This window comes from Harpia harpyja, chromosome 7 (assembly GCF_026419915.1).
Source record: "Harpia harpyja isolate bHarHar1 chromosome 7, bHarHar1 primary haplotype, whole genome shotgun sequence".
Lineage (NCBI taxonomy): Eukaryota > Metazoa > Chordata > Aves > Accipitriformes > Accipitridae > Harpia > Harpia harpyja.
In genome coordinates, this window is record NC_068946.1 from 8,191,626 (window position 1) to 8,213,688 (window position 22,063).

The window sequence follows — 22,063 nt, forward strand, 5'->3', positions numbered from 1 at the left end:
CAGAGGGAAAATCAGAGCATGGGCGGTTCCATCTGGCTGTTTTCTCCCCATTTCCCCTCGATTTGCTGCAAAACTATTGCAGGAGCATGGAGCAGCCAGGGTCAGAAGGGCAGGCAATTGCATTTCTATTTTATTTTCCTCTATTTCCTCTGGCTGCTAGAAGATGTCAGATTGACAGCCTGCTAGATCCGAGCCTTTCTTTAGCATCCTTGCCCTGACCGCACCCGTTTGACACCATTTCCAACCAGGGCATCCCAAAACAGCCCTTAACCCACTGCAAGTTTTTTTTTTTTAATTACCGCTTGCATCAGGTGGAAAAGCAATGCTGAAAAACTCCAGAGCGCCTGGGAAACAGGAGCAGGTTTGGAAATGGGGCTGCAGAAACTGAGAGTCCTTTGCAGAAGAACCCCCCAAAGAGGGGAAGGTGATTTTATATGTCCCACAGCCGGCAATTCGAGGCTCCCATCACTTGTAAAACAAGTTACCGGTGTTTTTGCAATAAATCTCAACCACGACCTGTGGGAGAGCACGCTGCACGCACACGTGCCTGCTGCAACAGCAAGGCAGCATGGCCCGGCATATTGAGCACGGGGCTCTAAAATTCAAGAAAACCTCTTTGCGCTGCTTTTTGGGGGGGCTGCAAAAGCAGATTTGCTGCTGCAATCAGCTGGATGCAAGGAAATTTGGAAAAAAGTGGATTTTTTTGGGATGGGGGTGAGTACTGGAGAGTGCTTTGCAGCATTGCGCAGCAGGTGCCTGGGAGACAGCAGCACCGAGCAGGGACGGGGGCTCAGTTAAGGGCTGTTTTCAGCCCTGAAATGGTGCACAGCAAAATGGGTTTTAATATTGCATCTTTGCAACCCCAGCCCGACGCCTCTCTCCTTGCTGATGGCGACCCAAATCCTTGCCAGCAGCCGTGCTTGTTTGGGGCCGGCTTCTTTCCAGCCTCTCTCCTCGCCTGGACAGGGTTTATTTTAGCACGCTAAAGCGGGGATTAATTCCTTGCGGCTGCCAACGCAGCACGCGGTCCCCTCAAATTTGGGGCTTTGCAGATGTAGAGAGGCGGTAATGGGAGAGGGAGGAGGAGGAGGAGGAGGGATGCGAGGAAGGTCAGGCGAGATCTCGCAGCCGGTGCCCCGATTCCCCCCGCTTTGCTTTTGACATTTCCAAAAGCAAGATGAGCAACAGGCACAAAAGCAAAGGGAGGGGGATGAGCAAATGTTTTGCAGCACGGTGGCATCTGCCCAAAGGAAATCAGGGACGGATTCGCACTGGGAACGGAGGCTCCACACGAGCGGAAAAGCTCTGCCTCTTCATCAACCAGCGTTGGGAGCCTCTGGGTGAGATTACATCCCCCTCCTGCCCCCGGCGCGGATCAACGGGGTGATTAAATAAAGCCAGCGGCAGAACGGAGGGGTGACAAAGACAGAGTTAAGATTGCATTTTCCCTTGTGCCCGCGAATTATTGAGATACAGGCGTTCCTGGCTCGTAACTGCAGCATCTCCAGATGGTTGTCCATCCCTCTTGCCATGGCGTTGCCTTTCAGACCCTGTGCATGGCAATGGGAAGCTGGAGCATCCCCATCCCAGTCCAGCCAGGCGTTTTGGTGGTGCTTAGACCATCTGGTGACGGTTGGTGGCTTTTAAAATCAAAAATGGCCAAGCTTGGGGTGGGCCCAGCCACCCACCTCCGCTCATGTGCAGTAAATGCATTGGCCCAAGCATTTCCCCGAGCAAATCCCCCTGCAAGCACATCCCCAACCTGCATCTTCTAGATGGCTCAAAAAAAGCCAAAATGGGCTTTTTTTTTTTTTTTTTTTCTCTGCTCCCTTTACATGCTGCAAAACCACTTGGAGATGGCAATGGGGCTGCAGCCCACCAGCTCCCACCTCTACACCCAATAATTCAGGCTCGGCTGTGCTGGGGGGACAGCTGCTCCTTAAAAATACTGGATTGTAACCACAGGATGCTCCTGCACTTCTCCTGAGCAGATCCTGCATGGCAAACCTGAAGCTTTGGAGCTCCGTGTTTTATTGCACCGGTGCCAGGGCGTGGGACGGGCACCACACAGAGAGCTGATGCCGAAGCCCCAGCAATGCCTGGAAGGGGAGGGAAGGCAAAAACCCACCCGCTGGAAGAGCATCAGCTGCCTGAATTCAGAGCAAAATCACCCTAGAAGATGGGGAAAAGAAGGAGGGAAAGAGCATGAGCGAGAGCAGAGAGAAACAGATGCATGGTCCCCGGAGGAGCCAGCCCCCAAAATGCTAAGGATGTGTGTAGGGGAGGGGGAAAAGCAGGGAAAATAAAGCCAGGCGCTGAAAAATAAAGCAGGAATCCAGATGGAGCCATCCAAAACCCACTGTTTTTCTGTGGTTGACGTGCACGTCTCATCCCTCGTCCCTCCCTTCCCTTTGCTTTCCGACAGTGGAGGACGGTGAAGTGTCACCGGTCCTCAAAATCCCTGGTTTGGTCCCTTTTTTTGATTTACTGGGGAGAAGAAACCAGCGGTGACAGGTATTACTGAATTTTAAGGACTATTAAAACAGGGCTGAGCATCAGATTTGCACCTCCAAAGGGGGAGCTGAGCCCAACCTAACATCTCCATCATCCTCTGCGTTATCAGCATCCCAAAGGCAGCTCTGAACCCCAAGGCTCCTCTCCTTCCCCTTTGCTCTTTTTAAATAAGACATATTTCATAGCAAAAGCTGTGCCGGGCCACCCTCTGATTAGATTCTCACCTATGGAAATTCAGCCTTCTGATTAGATCGCATCCCTGGGGAGAAATGAGTATTTTTGCTAGCGAGCAGTGGGAATTCTTGTGACATCCAGATTAAGGGGAAAAAAAAACAAAGGGAGGGGGAAGGGAGAGATAAATGAAATGTCCTTTTAAATCGGGAGTGACACATTAATAAAAGGAGCACATTGTAACATGTTCAGCGCTTTCAATTACAAAATAGCTGCGAGGGAGGAGGCAGGTTTCACCCTGGCCATGCAAGCGGAGGATGCGGCCGGATGCTTCCACCGAGACACTGGCAGAAAGCCCCATGTCTGCCCCGTTCGAGCATCCCATTGGGGAGTTTTGCACGTGAGAGCAGCCAGTCACCTCATGGAAATCTCTCAGGATGCAGCACATGTGGCTGAATCCCCCAAAATAGGCTGAGTTCCTCCCTGTCCTGTTGAGGAGGGGGAGTGAGAGAGCGGCTGGGTGGGCAGCTGGCAGCCACCCAAGGGCAACGCACCACAGCACCCTTGAAAACCTCGGGGCGATGGAGCCTTTCGGCGTGTCCCAGCACTGCAAAGCAACCCCTCCGCCTCTTCCCCACGTGCCTGATATTTTTTAACCTACATCTAAATTAAATATTAATTTATTAATATCGACAGGCACTCCCCTTCCCTGATTTCTCACCTCCCTGTGCTTCCCAAAAAGCTAACCTCAAACCAATGATGGACTTTACCCCTTCGGGACATGTCCCCAGGGTTCAACTTGTTCCCATCCTTGCATTTAGAGATGGTCATTTGGAGCAGCAATAGCATTTCCAGGGATCGGAGCGGAGCGATGCCGTGGGATGGAGCTGGAGGAGAGGACACGTGGGGATGCAGCTGCCCCATCTGCCCCCGCCGTGTCCCCCTCATCCTTCAGGTGCTGACACGGCCCCGTCGGCGGAGGCGAAGGGAGAGATAATATTAACACATCATCATTTTCATCAGGCTGTGATTAGCAGGGCTCATACATAATTCACACCAATTCCTCCACCGCTTTCCGGCACTCACTTTTCCAAGCCGGGCGAGGATGGTATTTTGGGGTGCAAATACAAGGAGGGAGGGGGGAAAAGGCACCAGGACCCCCTAATCAGCATGGGGCTGATTTTCACCATTTTTCTAGGATTTAAGGCATTTGCTGCTTGAGGAGGCACTTTGCCCCTCGCAAGGGAGCTGGCTGGGATGCCAAAGGATTGCAAATCACCCCCCAAAAAAGCAGGGAGTGATCCTGCTCCCCATTCTCAATGCAAGGAAGATGATGGCTGGCACGAGGGGAAGTGCAAGGGTTCATGGCCGTGCGTGAAGCCCCGGGGACAGGGATGTCACCTGCCACATGCCGGGGCTGAGGAGCATTAAGCAAACGTGCTTTGACTTGCAGCACTTTGCAACATCTTGTTCATTAAAGATTAAACACCAGCAGTTGCTCCCGTTCCTGTGAGCACAGCAAATACCTTCTCCCTCCCTTCTCAGCTCCGGCGATGCCTTATTTATGATATTCCAGGACAATTTACAATTATAATGTATTGCTGCCTCTCCTTGCTAACCCGGGAGGGCTGCAAGGGGCAAGAACCAGCAAAGGATTTACATATGTCCCAATCCAGAGTGGCCAAATTTTGCTGAATCTTGAGCTTTTCCTCCTGGAAAGCTGCTGCACTGAATTTTTTCTTTTTTTTTTTTTAAATGGAGGAATAAGTGTTTTAACACAGGTTTAACAACAGAGAGTGGAATGGGATGTGACAGCTGGACTCAGCATCGCGCTTCCAAAGGAGACGGTCTTTTGCAAAGGAAAAAATGGTTTGGGGGGAGCCTGTTTGTATTTCTAAAGGCATGAACTGCTTGAGTTTTGCTTGAATTTTCAGCTTTTCCTTCAAGAAAACCAAAAGCCAAGTGCCAGCAGGGCTGAGCATCCCCAAACGCACTGCTCCCCACCCAAAAATTGTGCTGGCTTTTGCCAAACGGGGCTGTTTCGTGAAATAAAACCATGAAACTCGGCATCACCCACCACGAGCAAGAGCCCTGCTGGCAGAGAGCAAATTGTATTAATACTGTGTAAATAGGATATTAACAGACAGACCAAACAATTAAGAGCCAGTAATTAAAATTCATCTTCCTTCACACCGCGGTGTATTAAAGTACAAACATTTAATTAGATGCCTCTTACCTCACCCATTTGCATAAGTGGGAGGAAGCACTTTGCAGCTGTACCTCTAATTATTCTTTATGGGGGTTGCTGGACCAAACCAGCCCCTAAATCCTTAGGTATTGCACAGACACAGAGAAGACGTATAGAATATATAGGGATAATGTATAGAATATGCTTTGGTCCATTTTTCTCTAACTAAATAGGATGCAATAGGCGCATCGAACCTGACAGACCCTATGGATGTGTCTTGTTAGCTCTTTGTAATGTAAATCAATAATTTTAATCAATACATTGATTGAGCGTGGCCGTTTTGGCCTTTCAACCCCTTTTAAATCAAGATTAACTGAGAAAACCACTTCATTGGGGCTGCTGGGAACAGACAGACCCTAAGGGATCTGCTTCAATTAGGATTTCATTATCAAAATGTGTCAAAACTACAAAATGATGAAGGTTTACTGGTCAAATTTCATCACCATGTCCTAATCCAAAGTTTTTTATAAGGCAAATGTATAATGCAAAGACCAAACCCAACTCTCAACGATTTCAATGCTAGTGCCAAAATCCTGTTGAGGCGGGACTTTTGAACACTGTCCACAGCTTTTCTTTTTTCCTTAAATCCTGGATTTCTCCTGGAAAAAATATCCTAGCCAAAAAGAAAAAGAAATAATGCCTGATTTTGTGTCATGCCATGGTACCCAACATCACTTGTGTGCAGCCTTCTTAGCATCACGGAGAGCATCTTCAACACTGCGCAATCACGTAAGGGCTTCCGAAAGAGTTATGTCGATATATCTTAAGAAAAATCAATTTTTAGACCAGTTTGGTCCTCATTATGAACACTACAGTCATTTTTATGTTCTTAAGGGCAGAGATTGGCTCTTATGTACCAGCACCTATAGCTAAGCCCTGGTATGGTGCAGCAATACCGTAGGCTGCAGAGAAACAAAGAGCAAGGCTCAAAAGGGATCATGCTGGGCTACAAACATGTTAAAAATGCTTTGGCTCAGTGGGGTTTTCATGCACATCAGCACAACCTCAGCACTGTAAATGACCTCGGACAAAGAAAGGGAGAGTTTAGGCCACTTTGGGCATGCAAATGCAATGGGCAATTTGGGTCGTGGGAGCCTTGGGATGCTGCGGTGTCTCCTTCTCCCTCTCCAATGCCCATCTCCTGCTTCTTCTCCATCTCTTTCCAGCATTTCCACCTTTCCCTCTCCCATTTCCTTCTATCACTGCTCAAGCACCAGCTTTAGCCATCACCAAGTACCAGCTAATAAAATAGATGTAAACACCAGGTTTTTACAAGCTCATCACCACCTTTGGTGCATGTCTCCTGACAAACAAATCCACGGCAGATAGAGCCATCCATATCAGCTATGCGGCTTGGGCACGGACTGAAACAAAACCCACTTTAACGTCTTCATCGTGCCTTTTCTAAGCGAAGGCTCATCGGCAAGGCTGTTCCAGCTCACCGGAGCACGAGATGAGAAAGCCCATTTCTAGCTCAGCTTCTTTTACTCACGGTGCCAAGTTAGCGCTTGTACTACATCTCCGTCAAGGCGTTTGCCCGAAATCCTCGGGAAATCGGTTGTTCCAGCAAAAAGATGGAAGTTTTGAGGCAAAACGGCCAGCACAAGCCCGTGCCCTGCTACAAACACCTGGGATGACCTTGGATGCATCATTTGGATGCTCAGTGAATCACTCAACCTAAAAATCAGGCTGTTTCCCAGAGAGAAACTCAGAGATGCAACGCTGGTGGTGTAAATCCTGAAGTCACGAAGCCAAGGGACGCATCCTGCCTACTCCAAGAAATGTGAGCCACCACGAAGCCAAACCCACCAACTACAAAACAGGAGATGGTGGAGAAGTGCCGGTTTGGGGGTGAATGCAAGAAAAAGGAGGTTTGGTGGGAAGCAACAGGCACTGGACAACTGGGAGCAGTAGGATTTTGGGGGTACCTTACTGGGATGAATGAGAAAGATACTTCATTTGGGTAATATTTCAACACCCCCAAGGCTGAAGACTGACGTTACCCCTAGATGGGCATTTCTCTACATGTACATACATGGAGAAAGACCAGAGACCCAACCAAAACCAACAGCCACTTGGGAAACACCCACCCAGCCCTAAAACCGCATAAATCAACCCCCCAAAAGAGTAGTCAACATGAAGAAGATGGGTCTCACCACCCCACGCAGATTATCAGCAGGGTTGTGCTTGCTGCATTGATAAGCCTTCTTGATATACTGTATTTTATTAGCTGCTACCAGACCCACCCTGCACAGGCTGCGAAGCCATGTACATAAATTATAGACTGAATATTTATCTCCCGCCGCCACACAGACGTGAAGTATGTTTAGCAGCATTTACTCTAGTGTAGTAAAGTTTTATTTATAATTTCTCCCCCCTACACTGCCGGCATGCTCAGCTCATCGCTGTAAAGCCAACAGCTTACGATGCACACCTCCAACTCCTAACGATGCTGGGGGGGGGGGTGGGGGCGGGGGGGGGGGGAAGGAGTATATTTTACTACCGCATCTTCACACTACTGATATTGCCATTAAAATATAATGCTTTAGCGCAGCGCTGAAGCACCCGGCTGCGGTTTATAGCTGCTAAAATTGGTGGCCGTGACCTGTGATGGGTCGTTGGGTTTTGGTTTTTGGAAGGGGAGGATGTTTGTCATCATTACGTTGCTCATCAGTCTTGTTCCTTTATCCCCATTTACAGGTTATTTAAGGATTTGGCCATCCTGCATGCTTTTGCGGGTTTTCAGAGTCCTAAATGATGTCTTGTCCCAGGAGAGGAGGGAAACCGAGTCTGGCAGAGCCAAATTCCCCCCAAAACCCAGTGGCATCGCTGAGTCAGAGCAATGGCTTTGCCAGCACCTCTTGGCCTCTCCCCAGCTGTGCAAGCAGCAGCCGATGCCAAAATGAAGCCCAAAACACCCCTGGGTCAACCAGGGCCTCAGATGCCCCATTTTTAAAATGGAGATCGTGCTCTTCATTTGCATGTATGCATATATGCAAATAGGGTCTGATTGCCTGCAGCGCAGCCTGCCATTTGCGCTGTTTGAAAAACCCCGTACCAGCTATTTAAGGCAGAGTCCTCTAAACCAATTGCACCCCAATTTTATTCCCATCCCATGAGCTAAAGCCAACAGATTTTGGCAAAACAAGGTGCAACGGGTGGGAGATGCCACCCATCCCCATGCATGCTGCATTGCACTGGCTCTAAGCAATCATCCCTTCCCTGTCGCCCCAAATTTTCCTTTCTCCCATTAAGCAAACCCAGTTCCTGCAGGATTTCTCACTCTCCTGCAGGTTTCCTCCACGGCAGTTGGGTTTTCCATAAAGCTTTCCACCCAAAACTGCTGCCACCCCCCAGCCTCAACTGCAGAGCAATAATTCCCTCCTGCATGCCACTTCTGCTAATAACTCTCAGGAGAGATTCGCTTTCCCCTTTTTCTAGTAGTGCCTCAATGCAGATCCTAATTAACCTCAAGACCTGCTAAAAAAAACCCTATTCTTTCTTATTTTACCCCATTATCGCTTTACCAGCTCTCCCCCATGCTGCACTATGGACCACTCCTCCAAGCGCAGTAATTGCATGTATTTCCACAGAGACTTGCAGCAGGGTCTTGTCTTTCCCCGGCAAATCCTGAGCTCGCCAGAGGACTAATTTTCCTACAATCCCACTTTTGCAGAGCAGGAGCGATGACCGGCCACCAAATTCAATGCAATGCCTCCAGGATGGTGCAGCATCCCTCCCAAAAACCTTGCAACGGAGCATGGTGCCTCCTCAACACCTGGGCCTGATGTGGGTTTATGCTCAGGGCCAGGATGCCCAGGTACCCTTGCAACCTTAGCAGCCTCCCTGGGCTTGCGCATGCAAAAAATTCACACCCCCTCTGCTTTTTCATTATTTTTAATCAAGCAGCATCATGGCAAGGGTGGTGGGATCTGCTAATCTCCACTTGCTGCACAGCAAAACCCTCCCCAAGCAGATGCAGAGTTTAATCCGGAATTAAGTGTGGCAGGAGAAGGAGATACCGTATCATAATCCTGCGTTGCGAAGGACTGGAAATGTTATTCCCCCCCCCCCCCCCCCCCAGCAAATATCCAGACCCCCTTTTCAAGGAGCAGGCTCATCTTTCTGTCTCAACACAGAAGAGATTCCTCATCAGCCGGATCCCTTCTGGCATCTCTCCCCATGCTGGCATCAGGAAGATGCAACATCTGGATGCTGGCCCCAAGCACGGGGGATTACAGAAAACCTCACCTGGGATCAAGGGTCTCATCTCCAGTCAGCGCCGAAAGTACCGCCCAGCAAAAAAAAAACATCCCGGAGATGCAATTCAGGAGTAAAAAAGCAAATTATTTATACCCAGTCTGGTTTGTTAGAGCCCCAAACCCAAGCTGATGGATTAGATACAGATGTTGAAACTTGGGAAAAAAAGATGCTGAGCCCCTGGCAGAGCCCCATCCGCTTCTTGGGTGAACTCGGGAGGGATCTGCTGGCAGCAGCCGATGGCTTTGCCGCTGCTTCGCCCTCCGTCGGGGTGAGGATTACGCCACCAGCAGCTAATTATTTGAAACCACATCTTGTGGTGTTAATCTAGGCTGGAACATAATCCCAGCCAGGGCTAATTAGCGGAGCTGAAAGCAGCAGGGAGCTGCTCGAAGGATGTCTTTTGGAATGAATCCCACTCTGTGCCTCAGTTTCCCCACTTGCAAGGGAGAAATCAAGAGCCTTTACAAACCCGTCTGTGATCCAGCAAAAATCCCATCCCAGAGTAATGCTACTTCTCTGAAAAATAAGCACAGTTTTGAATTTTCCCATGTGAAACCCCACAATCCTCCCTAAACCTTCTCTTCTTCCAGATTTAGCGGGAAATACATAGGTTTGGGGTGGGCAGAAGGGGGAAAAATAATTAATTTCACTGAAAAACGAGGATGAGGATTTAGGTTTAGATGCTGCTGTTGGCTTTCCCACCAAGTTAAGAGTTCCAGCGAGGTGTCGGTGGGGTTTTGCTGTGCCAAGGTGGCCAAGATGGCCCAGGAGAAGTAGGCGACCATGACCCAGATGATGAATTTGCTTTTTTAGTTCTCTATTTGCAGGAAATCCAATTATCCCATATTTTTGATTGGTGACAAATGAGGTAGCCATCGATTCTCCCCCTCCCTCCCCAGGTGTCTGCTGTGAGCAATCTCTGCCCGCACCATCGATTCCTGCACCGTGTAACTGGAAAGGGATTATTATTATTAATTTTTTTTTCCCTTTTTCCTTCTGAACAACTTCTTCAAAGACACAACCTCGGGCAGAGGAAGGGGGAAAACAAAGCCTGGTGCCAGGCAGAGGTGCCAAGTGCTACAAAATCCACTTTTTTTTTGCAATTTAGGGAGTGATGCACAGCTTTTTACCCCAAAAATGACCTCGGGGGAGCCTGGGGCAGCCAGATCAGCACCGTCATTAGCCGAGTTGGGTGCTAAAAAGCAACCAAAGCCCGCCTGCTCCTTTCCTCCGCTGCTGCAAAACCCTCTGTGCTCCCATGGGATGCGCTCTGGAGGCAGCTGGTGTCTTCTCCTGGTTGTATATGGGGGTAGGGGAGGGAGGGAGGGAGGGAGGGAGGGAGGGAGGGAGGGATGGATGGTGGGATGGAAGGAGTGACAGAGGGAGGGATGGAGGACTGAAGAAAGGGAGGGATGGAAGAATAGATGGAGGGGTGGAGGGATGGAGGGATAGACAGAGAGAGAGGGGTGGTGGAATAGAGGGAGGGATGTAGGGAGCAACAGAGGTATGGGTGGAGGGAAGGATGGAGGAATGAAGGATGGGATGGAGGGACAGACAGACTGACAGCTGGGTTGATAGAACAGATACCCACATACCTTACAAGACATCTGACACAACCTACAGGGGCTTCCAGCTCTGGGCTTTGGCACTGGTGCAGAGGCACCTCTCCCAGGCACCAGTTTGGCCGAGACGAGGGGCGGCTGCATCCCAACCTCACCGTCATCCCCTGGCACGGGCTTTTTGCCCTTTCCCTCGGTACTTCCCCCCTGACTCAGCCTCTCTCCACTGCCTTTACTCCTCCATCTCCATGCCCCTCTTGCCGTTACAAAGCAGGATTGCTAATTTGAAGCTACCCTCTTCTCCCCGATTTACGCTCTGTGATTAATAATCCCTTTGCTCTCCCAGTAATGCCGCACCACTAATAAGATTAAAAAATATCTCCCTCTTACAGCACCGATTCATAACGCTGATTTACCGTTACTTCGCCACTCTCACGGAGGGGATGCACACGGCTGTTACCTTAATCCCTATCCATCTCCACACCGTTGAGAAATAACTGCTAATGAATACCTTTCTGTCTCCCAACTGCTTCCAGATATGCCCAGCTATCAATATTTGTCTGGCTTTTTGCTGCTGATCTCGAAGGCTGATACAGCAACCTCCTAGCCCTGCTCGCTACTTTACCTCTGCAGAGGGGATGTTGGCATTTTGGGGGGTCTTTCCCCCCAGAACGGTGACATCCCGGAGGTCCTCCCACCCCGGGCTTGATCGCCCTGAGCTGGAGCAAAGCAGAAAGATGGGGGGAGGCTTTTCTGAGCATCTTTTCATGGGGATGTGCTCATGTCCATCCATGACTCAAATCCTTCCATGGGGTGACATCTCCCCATGACTCCACTTTACCGCATACATCCCTATTGCTGCATCCATCAGCTATTTCTGTAGCATGACTCCACATCCCCAAACCAATTTGGATACGGAGCATCCTTAGATAAACCAAACAGTCATATTTTTTACCCTGTTGCATATTCTCCTCCTCTGTCAGGAGACCCTGGACCAGCCCTACAGCCAACCCAAGCAGTCGGATGCTTTGGGAACAACAGCAACAGCAGCAAGAGCTTGGGAAGGAGGGAAAAAAAAAAAAACAGCAGAGCCTCTGATCTGATGAATGTGGCAGGGGAGGCCGATGCTCTGCTTTTAATAAAACATAACGAAGCGTAGGATCATAAAATATTTCCTTTAATTCAGTGCTCCCGCGAGGGTGGGTAATAGAGGCTGGGTAATGCGGTAGGCTTTCCTCACAGCTTGCTGGGGGGGGAAGAGCACTGCTGGGGTTGTTAAACAGTCCATTTGCAAGCCTGTAAGTGCTCTCCTTCCTGTCCCCATCCCATTTTGGGGGGCAGAAAGAGGGGGGGCTGTGCACACCGCCATAGAGCCAAAGCACAGCCCTCCTGCTGCGCGTTATGGGGGGGTCCCCAGCTCGCAGAGCCGCATCACTTCACTCCACTGGGACGGGATTTCTGGGGTGGAAAAAGGTCAAAAAGCAAATCATGGAGGGATGTTCAACTCCCATCCTCATCCTCAGTGAGCACACGGGTGTCTGAGCACATGCATGTTGCGTATATATAAAAATATATATATACACACACACACACATACATCTCGAAGGTGGTGTGGCACAAGTGATTAACATTCCCACGTTAAAAATCTCTCTGCATCTGCTTTGTCCTGCACCTGGCACTAAATATAACCATTCAATATGCTCTCTCCCTTCACCAGAGAGATAACATTGTTTAAATAAGCCCTTTCAATTTTAAAAAGTCGAGTTGTTTTCTCACGGCGGGGAGCTTTTAGCAGCTCAGGAGGCGGAGGAGGGTGGTCCATGCAAACACACACAGAGGCACGAGCATCCCTAACATCCACGTGCCCCAATCCTGCCCCCTCCAAATCATTTCCCACCATGAAGTTGCCCAGATGTGTTTTCCCACTCCAAAAAAAAAACATTAAAGACACATTTCTAGGAGCAGAAGGGTTTAATTTGGAAACCGGGCTTGCCTGTGCTTCCTCGAGCATCACTCTGCTCCCACGCCGCTGCTATAATTACAGCGGCGTAAATTCACTCTCCGTCAGGAGGAAACCCAACTATCTCCAGCCAGTTTGCATACATCAACTGCCTGCAAAGAACTTCCTTAGAGAAGCAAAAAAAAAAAAAAAAAAAAAAAAGCCGTAATAACGCAACAAGACACAAATATAGCTTAAAAAGAGCCACCTCAGCCAGCACTTATGGAAAATATCTCATTATCAAGTTGTAAGGGGAAGATAGTCCGAGCGAAGACGAAGTGCTGGAGGTTTTTCTCCATGAATGATGGTCTGTCTGGAAGCCAAACCAGCAGCATTATCACCCAGCCTTATTCCTGCTGGTGATACATCTTTTGCAGCCTTTCTGGAGTGAAATCTACCCATTACATGGTGCTTCTCCATCAGCAGATCTAGTCTGTTATTCATCTTACATGGAAAAACACGCACTCCCCAGCAGCTTGCTGTATATATTTTGGGGTGCTGGGCAAGGCGAAGCTGCCCAAACCCTCCCACCCTGCTCTGAGTCACCATGTCCTTCTGCAATACAATTTGGCAGGTATATCTTTAGGAGAAAAGAAAGAAAATCAGCCAAATTCAACCACCAGCTCGTGGGATGTTCTCAGTGCTGCAAGCGGGGCATGGGGGTGGGATGGCAAAGCCTGGGCATGTGGTCCCCCCTCTTCTAATAGCTTATGCAGAAGCTAAATCTGCAGGGAACGGGGTTTTTCTGGGCTTAAAAATACAAGAAAGATGCTTGATGGAGCAGAAAACGTATCTCAGTTTATGGTACATCAAGGGACTGCCTGAATTCAGGCTGGAAATCTTCCTAAGCACAACTTAGAGCCAAGCTTTGAACCCTGCTCTCTGGAGGTGCAAAGCTGGGATGGAAACCTAAATCACTTGGTCATCAAAATCCCCTCCCAGACCATTTCTAACCAAACCAAGGAATTTTTTTTTTGCAGAAGGAAAGATGCAGCCAACAGCCAACTTGTCATGAAGAAGGTGCTCATCCTTATGAGAAGGCTTGCTGGGGTACAGGGAGCTCAGCTTGCCCACATCCCCGCCACCTCAAAATTGGGGTGACTCTGGTGCTTTTGGTGATACCTGCTGAGCTGGAGCCTTTTTCTCCCCCTCCTGCTGTTACGGCCCATTTCAGCCCCACTGCAAGGAGCCAGCAGCTCCCAAAGCCATCTCTCGGTGCCCGTGATGATGACAACTGCCAGCCAAAATCACCCCTTTCATCATCTTCCTCTTTTCAAGCATTATCAGCACCAAGGGCAAAACACACCTTGGGGACCAGCCGGGTGTCCTCCCCAGCACAAGCACCATCAAAAGCAACGTTGCTACCAGCAAATCCAGGGTTATCCATGAAACCTATCCCCAAAAAGAGCATTTCCACAGATGGCAGTCCACCTAGGAGCAAACCCAAGTGCCACCCAGCATGTCCCCCCTGCATCCCACCCATCACTTTGCTCCCTTGGGGAGAACCAACCCCCCATCACGGAGCATCTCTGCGTCACTCCAGCCCATCCCTGTTGCTGCAGCTCCCTTTGCAAAGAAACAAATAGGTATAAACACACGTGCAAAGAAGGTGCATCCCAATGGAGGGTTCTCCAGCTCCCGTTTTCCCTGTCCTGGCCAGATAGGATACAGCATCAGGATTTATCTACAAGCACAGGGAGGCGGAGCGGGGCTGGAATAACCGCTGCTAATCCCCTTTGCCCTCCCCTCTGAAGTATATTGTTGAAGGCATTATATAAATGGGAAATTATAGAGAGGTTTGGGCAGGAGACGAACTAAATCCCTGCCTCTCCTGCTCTGTTTTGCAATGCCTCCGAGACACCCAGTCTTCCAGCCAAGAAGGATTTTGCACACAGAGATGTGCTCCCAGCACCAGAAGAGACAAAATGGGTGGTCTGGAGGCTGGGAAGGGCTTGGCGATGCCACGTTTCCACCTCCACAGCCCCTTTCCATTGGGTTGTAACATCCCTCCACTGGGAAATGTGGTTTTTCCTGATGTTCCCCAAACCTCCTTGGAGTCAAGGACTAAACCCCTGCAAAGCTAGCAGCCAAAATCTCCCTGAGGTGGTCTCCAGAAGGCAGGGCTTTGCTGTGGATTTGGTCCAGCGCTGGAAAAAAACCTCCTTCCCTGCTTCAAACCTCCCTCGCTGGGGCTGTCAGGACCCTATTAATGATAGTTTTGCTTCTAGCTAATACAAGCACTAATTGTATTTCAAAGTATCGGCTCCAGCACTGGCTTCTGCTGCAAACACACGTGTACCCCAGGTTATCAAACCCTGCAAGATCACAGGGATGCAGCAAGGAGGGTCACCCCAAAAGGGCTTGAGCTCACCCCACTAGACAAGGATATCAGGGACGGCTCTGACACAGTGTTTAGGGGTATGACCCCCATTTCTCAGCCAGCTGAGAGTGGAAACAAGCAGGGCACGCACCTTCTCTGGTCCCACTGGCTTTGCAGACCCTAAAAACCTACTTTTATATAGTAACTCCATAGAGGGAACCACAGCGGTGGGTTGTTGTCCCTGCACTTTGCTATGAGCCCGCCTGCCCTTGGCACTCACGGTGAATCCAGTCCCAAAAGCGCTGAAAACAAGCCCGTGATTGACAGTTTATGTTAGGAAGGAGAGGGGAAAAGTGGGAAAGAGATAATGCTGGGGAGAGATAATGTGAGCACCAGTCATTAGTTAAAAACAAGCCCATCAGTACTCCAAGTGCCTCGGCAGAAAGCAAACAAAAGGGCAAAGAGAGCAGCTTGGCAAGGGAACAAAACCAGCCACATCAGCTGCATCCTCCCCGCTCGGCGCTTCGCAGCGGGATTTACGAGCCGGGAAGTTTGCAAGACGAGAGCTGCACCTCCTGCCTTCAAAAAATAGGGGGTTGGGGTCTCCTTCCCTTGCTTTTCCTCTTTGCCAATGTCTGAGCAAAGAGCCTGACTTGGGGTCACTGAAATCGAGGTTTTCTCTTTGAAAATAGGGGAAAAAACCCAAAGCACTGAGGAAATCCCATCACTGGTGGGTCCCAAGCAGGGTGATGCTTTGTCCTCCCTGTACGCAGTCTCAGGCAGGTCCTGGCATCTCCATCCTTGCCGGGGTGAGGTTTCGGCTCCATCCCTACCTCCCTGGAAGGCTTTTCCCTCAGCAAGTGCTGCAGGAGCCTTAGCATGATCCTGGCCCCTGTCTCAGCCTCATTCCCAAGTCATTAGCACATCTGGATTAAATAAAACCTGCTCTTATCCCGAAACCATGGAGAGCTTTTCGTCAGCAGATCTTAAAGCACTTGGCAAAAGGAGCAAGGTGAGAGCTGCAAGCGTTCCCAGTCAAGGATTTTCTGACAAAAAAGACCATTTCTGCAAGGCCAACCAGGAAAAAAAGGCAGGTGGGGCAGGTGAAGCCCTGCAATGTCTCCACGGGAAGGGGAGGCTTGTGAGAACGTGCTTAACATCATGTCTGGATGCTCCATAAAAACCCATCGATGCAGGAGCCGAGCTGCATTTCCGTGTTGCTCAAGCCTGGATGCAACGCCAGGGTAGACCTTGCCTGGAAGTGCTTGGAGGTATCAGAGAGGCCACGGGGCATATACAAGGGCCGTGATGTATTTAGCATATAGTAGGTAGCACCTTGCATTTAGCCTGTAGCACCTTGCATTTAGCACATTGCATACAGCATGTAGCACACTGCATATAGCAGGGGCTGCTTAGCTCAAGGCTCTTAGAAGCAAATCCAGGACCTGTAACACAAGTCCTCATTTCAGAAAAGGGGAGCGACATCCCCAACCGGAACCCTACAGCATCCCTAAGCTTTTTTGGCGGCCTGCTAATAATAACAAGGGATTACTTGTTGCAGCAAGGGAATTTGGGGTAAATACCCCCAAACTGAGCTCTGACATATGGGGGAGCTTCGGAAATGCTCGGGGACAGCCAGGGACCAGCCATGATTTAATGCATGAGGGTTTCTGTGGAGAAATGAAGCCTGGAATCTGCACCCCGAAGATGCTTATTAGCTTGGAAAGGTACAAGGCAAGGGGAAGATCCTTGTCTGTGTCAAAGCTTTTTTTAAAAGAGCTCTGGATTCAAACTGGCAGCTCTAAACCGCTACAAAACGCAGCTGGTGGGAAGAGAAAAATTGGGCTAATTGGGGAAGGGCAATTAGCACGGTTAGGAGGATTTTCAGAAGGGGCTTCAGCCACCTGCATGGCCTGGATTTACCCAAAGAGCAAAGCAGGGGCTTCACGGAAATGCAGAATTCATGGAAATAGTAGGAAAGGATTTAAAAAAAGAGGTGACCCTAAGCTGAATGCAAGATTTGCAAGGGAAAAGCGTGAGTAGAAAAGGATGGAGGGAGCACGGGATGGCTTTCCAGGTCAGTGCCGAGCATTCACAGGTGAATTAGAGCAGGTTTTGCTCCCACGTGGCACAGAGGATGCTCCTCCTTTCCCCTCGTCCCCCACCCCCAGCATGCAACCTCCCACCAAACCCCTCTTTTCTTTAAATGAGCTCAGCAGAGATGCGAGCAGGTGGCTCCCATCACCCCGGCAAAAAGCCGTATGTTGTTATTTTCCTGCGGAAAGGAGAAAAAGGAGCTTTTCCAGGCTTGCAAAGAGGAGCTGCCCCAGGGGTTGCTGGCAAGCTGGGAAAATCCCTGCAAGGAAAAGCCTTGGGGGCTCCCTGGGAATGGAGAGGGGGGAGAAATTCAGCTTGCTGATAAAAATTATAACTGTAAAGGGATTTTTCCAAGCTGTTTTTTGGCTTGGAGAAGTGACATGGGGATATCCCTAAGGGCAGGTCCCTGCAAAGCCCGGTCCCAGCAAACCGGCCCTTTTGGGGCAAAGCCCAGAAAACCCATAAGCAGCTTCAAGTAAGGAGCTACACTTGAATTTTCCCCCTTTTTTCCCATCAGAGGAGGTGCTGGGGAGGGAATACAGAAGCTAAAGCAAACCGCTCAGATAAGGACCATAGAAATATCTTGCCGAGATCAAAACTCGACATATTTAGCCCTCCCTTTCATGTTTGCAAAACACAGCTCTGATTTTACACGGCTGTAAAACAAACCCCGATGAACATTTTATGGGAACATATTTCAGGCGACAAGCTGAGCGCTGGCTAATCAGCCAGCCCTGATTTTGGCGATGCCAAAAAGCCATCACCCTGCTTGCAGATGGGGCTTCCCAGCTTTCCAAAACCTCGGGGGGGGCCCTGGGGCTACAGCTCCATCATTATCCGTGGTCCAGCCGCTCGCCTCCTCCGCATGCCCTCATTTTTTCATCTTGACGGCTCCTTAACCCACTTAGCCCTGCCCTAGGCTGCTTTTTCTGGCCAAGGTAAGAGATTGAGCTCTTTATAAGGAAAAAAGCTGTATTACAAGGGGTGATGCTTCTCAGAGGGATGTATAACACATCAGGAAAGATCCAGCCGACCTACCGCGCAGTGAGGAAGTAAGCGGTTTCGTTCGGGTAAATAAAAGGGCTTTTCATTACGAGGTGATGGATGGAAAACCCCAAAATGCTCCCACGAAGGCACAGATGTTTTGCAGGATGGGAAGTGTTTCTGATGGATTCCCTGTGTTCTTCTCTGTGCCAGCAGCAGGACCTTGCTGCTCCTCCTGGATGCGGCAGTGATGGGGGCAGCTGCCCGCCGAGCCGGCACCGTGTGATATATAAGGTGACAATAAAAATCGGCGAGATTCCCCCCCCAAATGTCTTTGGAGACATATGGCCAGACGCCAAAGGCGAACACACTTGTAGGGAAGAGCAGTGGGAGTTTGCATGTTGGGCACGTGCCCCCCTGCATCTTCCCAGGCGACGTGGCCAGATCCTGCTCGAAACGTCAGGAGACAAGCACCAGGATGGGAAGGGGATGGACCTCTGCAGGCATGTCCTCCCTTGCCGCCACAACGCCGGCAGCTCCAGCCAAGGATGCCGTCAGCCACGGAAAAGCCATCTGCCCACCAAATTTCGGGAGCAGTGCTCGGCCTCCGCAGCCTCATGCTGCCCAGAGCAAAGGGAGGCATCAGGGCAGGCGCAAAAAACAGGCTTTTTGCAATGATTTTTAGCTGTTTGCCGAAAAAGCAGAGAGTAAACTGGCTTTTTTGGGACAGTATTTCTCTGCCGAGGGCTAGGAGATACTTAAAGCAGCTGATCCTCAGGATATGGGAAAGCAGCAATGTCCCAGCGTGGTTTTAAGAGCCAAAACCCAGCTCGTGGATGTCTAAACCCAAGCGCTGCCCATCGAACCTGCCCACCAGACCCTACCGAACGCCGGGATCCTCCTCCCACATCGCTTTATAACCCACAAACCCTCCCCTGGCCACCAGCTTCCTCTAGACCCACTGCAAAACAACTTTGACCTCCCCCCCCCAGAATACACATTTCAAACGAAGATTTATCCATACCCACTCGCCCGCTCTCACAAATCAGCCACAGAAGCCCGATCACCCAATTTGCAGCGATAAAAAATAGGAGAAAGGGAGGAAAAATGATCCACGCGCCAGTGACGGACAGCTTGCCGCTGGGGAAAAGCTGGGGGGACGCGTTGTTCCTTGAAAATTATCTCCCCGCAACCTTAAAACCGTGGCGGAGGTGGAGAGGAGATCCAGGTGGAAGGCAGAACTGGATTTGGCACAAGTTTCCCCCACCCTGAGCCACGTAGGTTTTATTATTGACCGCGTGTTTGGCAGCACGATGCCCGTGGGATGCTCGGGATGCACGGAGCAAACCGGGGAAGAGGTAAAAGAGCAGCAGCCGCAGCCCGGCAGCACATAAAACCCATCAGGGAGATGGCAAAAGAGGGATGCAGGAGATGCACGATGCCTTCCCAACCCTGATTCAGCCGAATTCAAGCCAGGCTCTGGTTAAGCTCAGCGGTCCGTGGTCCCCCAAGGGATGATTTTGGAGCTGCTCGCGATGCCGGGAAAGAATCGACTCCTTTGTGTCAACCTCTCCCCGCTCAACCCCGCAGAACACGGCCGTCGCTCCCCCTCCCTGCGCCCTGCAGCAGCTGACGGCGGCTTTCCGGAGAGGAAAAAGTACATTATAAATTTAAAAAAAAAAAAAAGGAGATATCGAGCAAGCTCTGCTCGTCCCTGCATCGCCCAGTGCTTGGCAAAGCCTCTCAGTCTCCAGAGAGCAGCCAGGTCTCGCTGTGCTCATTAAAGAGTGGCCACCTGAGACCCCACAGTGGGTGATTTGGGCCGGGGAAGGGGGGGGGAACGGACACGTGGGGAAAAGGGGGAAAGAAAGAAAAGGGAGATTGCCTTCAAATGCACAAGAAATTAAATTGCATGGCTCCCCCCCAGCCTCCGGGACACGAAGAGGGGAAAGTTTCCTGCCCTGTTAATTTTCATTTCCTGGGACCCCCACTTTGGGGCGATGGGGGGCGGGGGATTTTATTAAAACCTCTGCAGAGCAAAGCGGGGAGTCAAGATGTTAATTTAGGAGCTCAGCCAGCTGCAACCCCTGCCCCGGGATGGCAGGAATTTGGGGGGCTGCTTCTCCCTCCTGGGTACCCCTCCCTCCCATCTGTAGGGTTTGGGGCAGCCCCTGCATGCCCAAAGGGCAAGGTGGGCTGGGGTGCCCCTGGATGCTGCGACCTCCCCCAAAAAGCTGTAGGTCACGGGGGTCCCCAGGGCACAGACCCCCCTGTACGGAGCGAGTGGAGCCGACACTGGGATTTGCAGCCGGAGCCCCTCTACGGAGCAGCAGGGAAGGGGGATACAGGACCCCTGCAGTGATGCTGGCTCAGGGGTGAAGGATGAGCATCCCCCCCCCCCCCCCCATTTTCTCACCCTGGTCCCCAGCACCAGCACCCAATTACCGAGTCCGAAGCAGGTGCCTTATTAACGACTCTCTTATTAATGGCTGCCCCATTACCGGGTCCAACACCAGTACCCTATTAATGGTTGAAAACCAGTTCCCCGTTCGGGGGGGTGCCCCATTCAAACAGGGTGCCTACCCCCTACCCTCCAGAGCACCCCCCATCACCCCCCAAAGCCTCGGAAAGGGGGGGGGGTGCGGAGCGGAGCCCAGAACCACCGCATGCTTCCCGGGGTGCAAGTGGGCACCCCCCATTATTTCAGCAGCTGGGGTGGGGGTGTCCCCTGTCCCCGGGGCGCGGGGGGGGGAAGATGACACTCACCCAGTACCAGGTCGAGGAGGTCCCAGAGCAGCAGGCAGAGGAGCAGGGGGCTCATCGTCCGCATGATGCCCGCGGGGGGGGCAGCCCCATGGGGCTCACCGGTGCCCCTACCCGGAGGGGCAGGCGGGCATCACAGCGACTTTGGGGAGGGTGGGGGGGTTGGAAGGAAAGGCTCAGCCCGGTTCCGTATCCCACCCCCCCACCCCCCCTCCCAAAAAAAAAAAAGCTCCTCGGTCCGCACCCGCCGCGCTGCCGCCCTAAGCCGATTTATTGCAGCGGGAGCGGAGTGAGCTGGCGGCTGCCCGCCCCCCCCCTCCCCGGTCGTTCCCCCCCCCTCCCCTCCCCTCCCCAATCCCGGCGGCTGAGCCCGCCCCGGTCCGGCCCCCGGGAGGTGCTGGAGGGGGCGGGAGCAGTTGTACGGGGCTGCGGGGGGCAGCGCGCTGTATATGGGGGGGTGATGCAGGAGGGGGTGCAGGATGGAGAAGGGGGTGTACGGGGAGGGGGGGGCAGGGTGGGTTGCGCGGTATGGGGGGGCGTGGTGTATGGGGGGGTGATGGGGTGCGGGAGGAGGTGGGCGGTGTGTGTGTGGGGGTGCAGGAAGGGGTGCGAGGCGTTTTGGAGGGTGCAGGAGGGGGAGAGCGGTTTTTGGGGGGTGCACAGGAAGGCTGGGGGGGCAGGGGGGGCACGGTCCGGGACGGGGGGGGCATAGGAAGGGTGCTGGGTGCAGGCAGGGATGTGGGGTGCAGGCAGGGGGGCAGGGGGCAGGAGGGAGAGGGATGCAGGCAGGGATGTGGGGTACAGGCAGGAGGGGAAGGGATGCAGGCAGGGATGTGGGGTGCAGGCAGGGGGTAGGATGCAGGCAGGGATGTGGGGTACAGGCAGGAGGGGAAGGGATGCAGGCAGGGATGCGGGGTGCAGGCGGGAGGGCAGGATGCAGGCGCAGGGAGCCAGAGGGAGCCCTGGGACAGCAGTTTCCATCTCACCCCACTTCCTTCAGCAATCCCCCTCTCCTTGCAGCCCCCAGCAGCAGGATCCAGCCCCAGAGCTGTTCGGTTCCCCCCAAAATCACATGCCAGCCAGGGATGTATATCCCTCCATGGTCCTGCTTTGCAGATGACCTTGTTTTCTTCCAACTCCCCAGA

At 51.6% G+C, this 22,063-nt stretch overlaps 1 protein-coding gene across 1 annotated transcript in view; it reads right to left on the reverse strand.

Moving 5' to 3' along the window:
• The window catches only part of IGSF21 (immunoglobin superfamily member 21), a 39,668-nt gene extending 18,542 nt beyond the window's left edge, over positions 1-21,126 (reverse strand). Inside the window, exon 1 of the mRNA XM_052793295.1 lies at positions 20,922-21,126. Coding sequence (XP_052649255.1) covers positions 20,922-20,985 — 64 coding nt within the window. The 5' untranslated portion in view covers positions 20,986-21,126. The remainder of the gene's footprint in view (positions 1-20,921) is intronic.
• Positions 21,127-22,063: the final 937 nt, after the last annotated feature.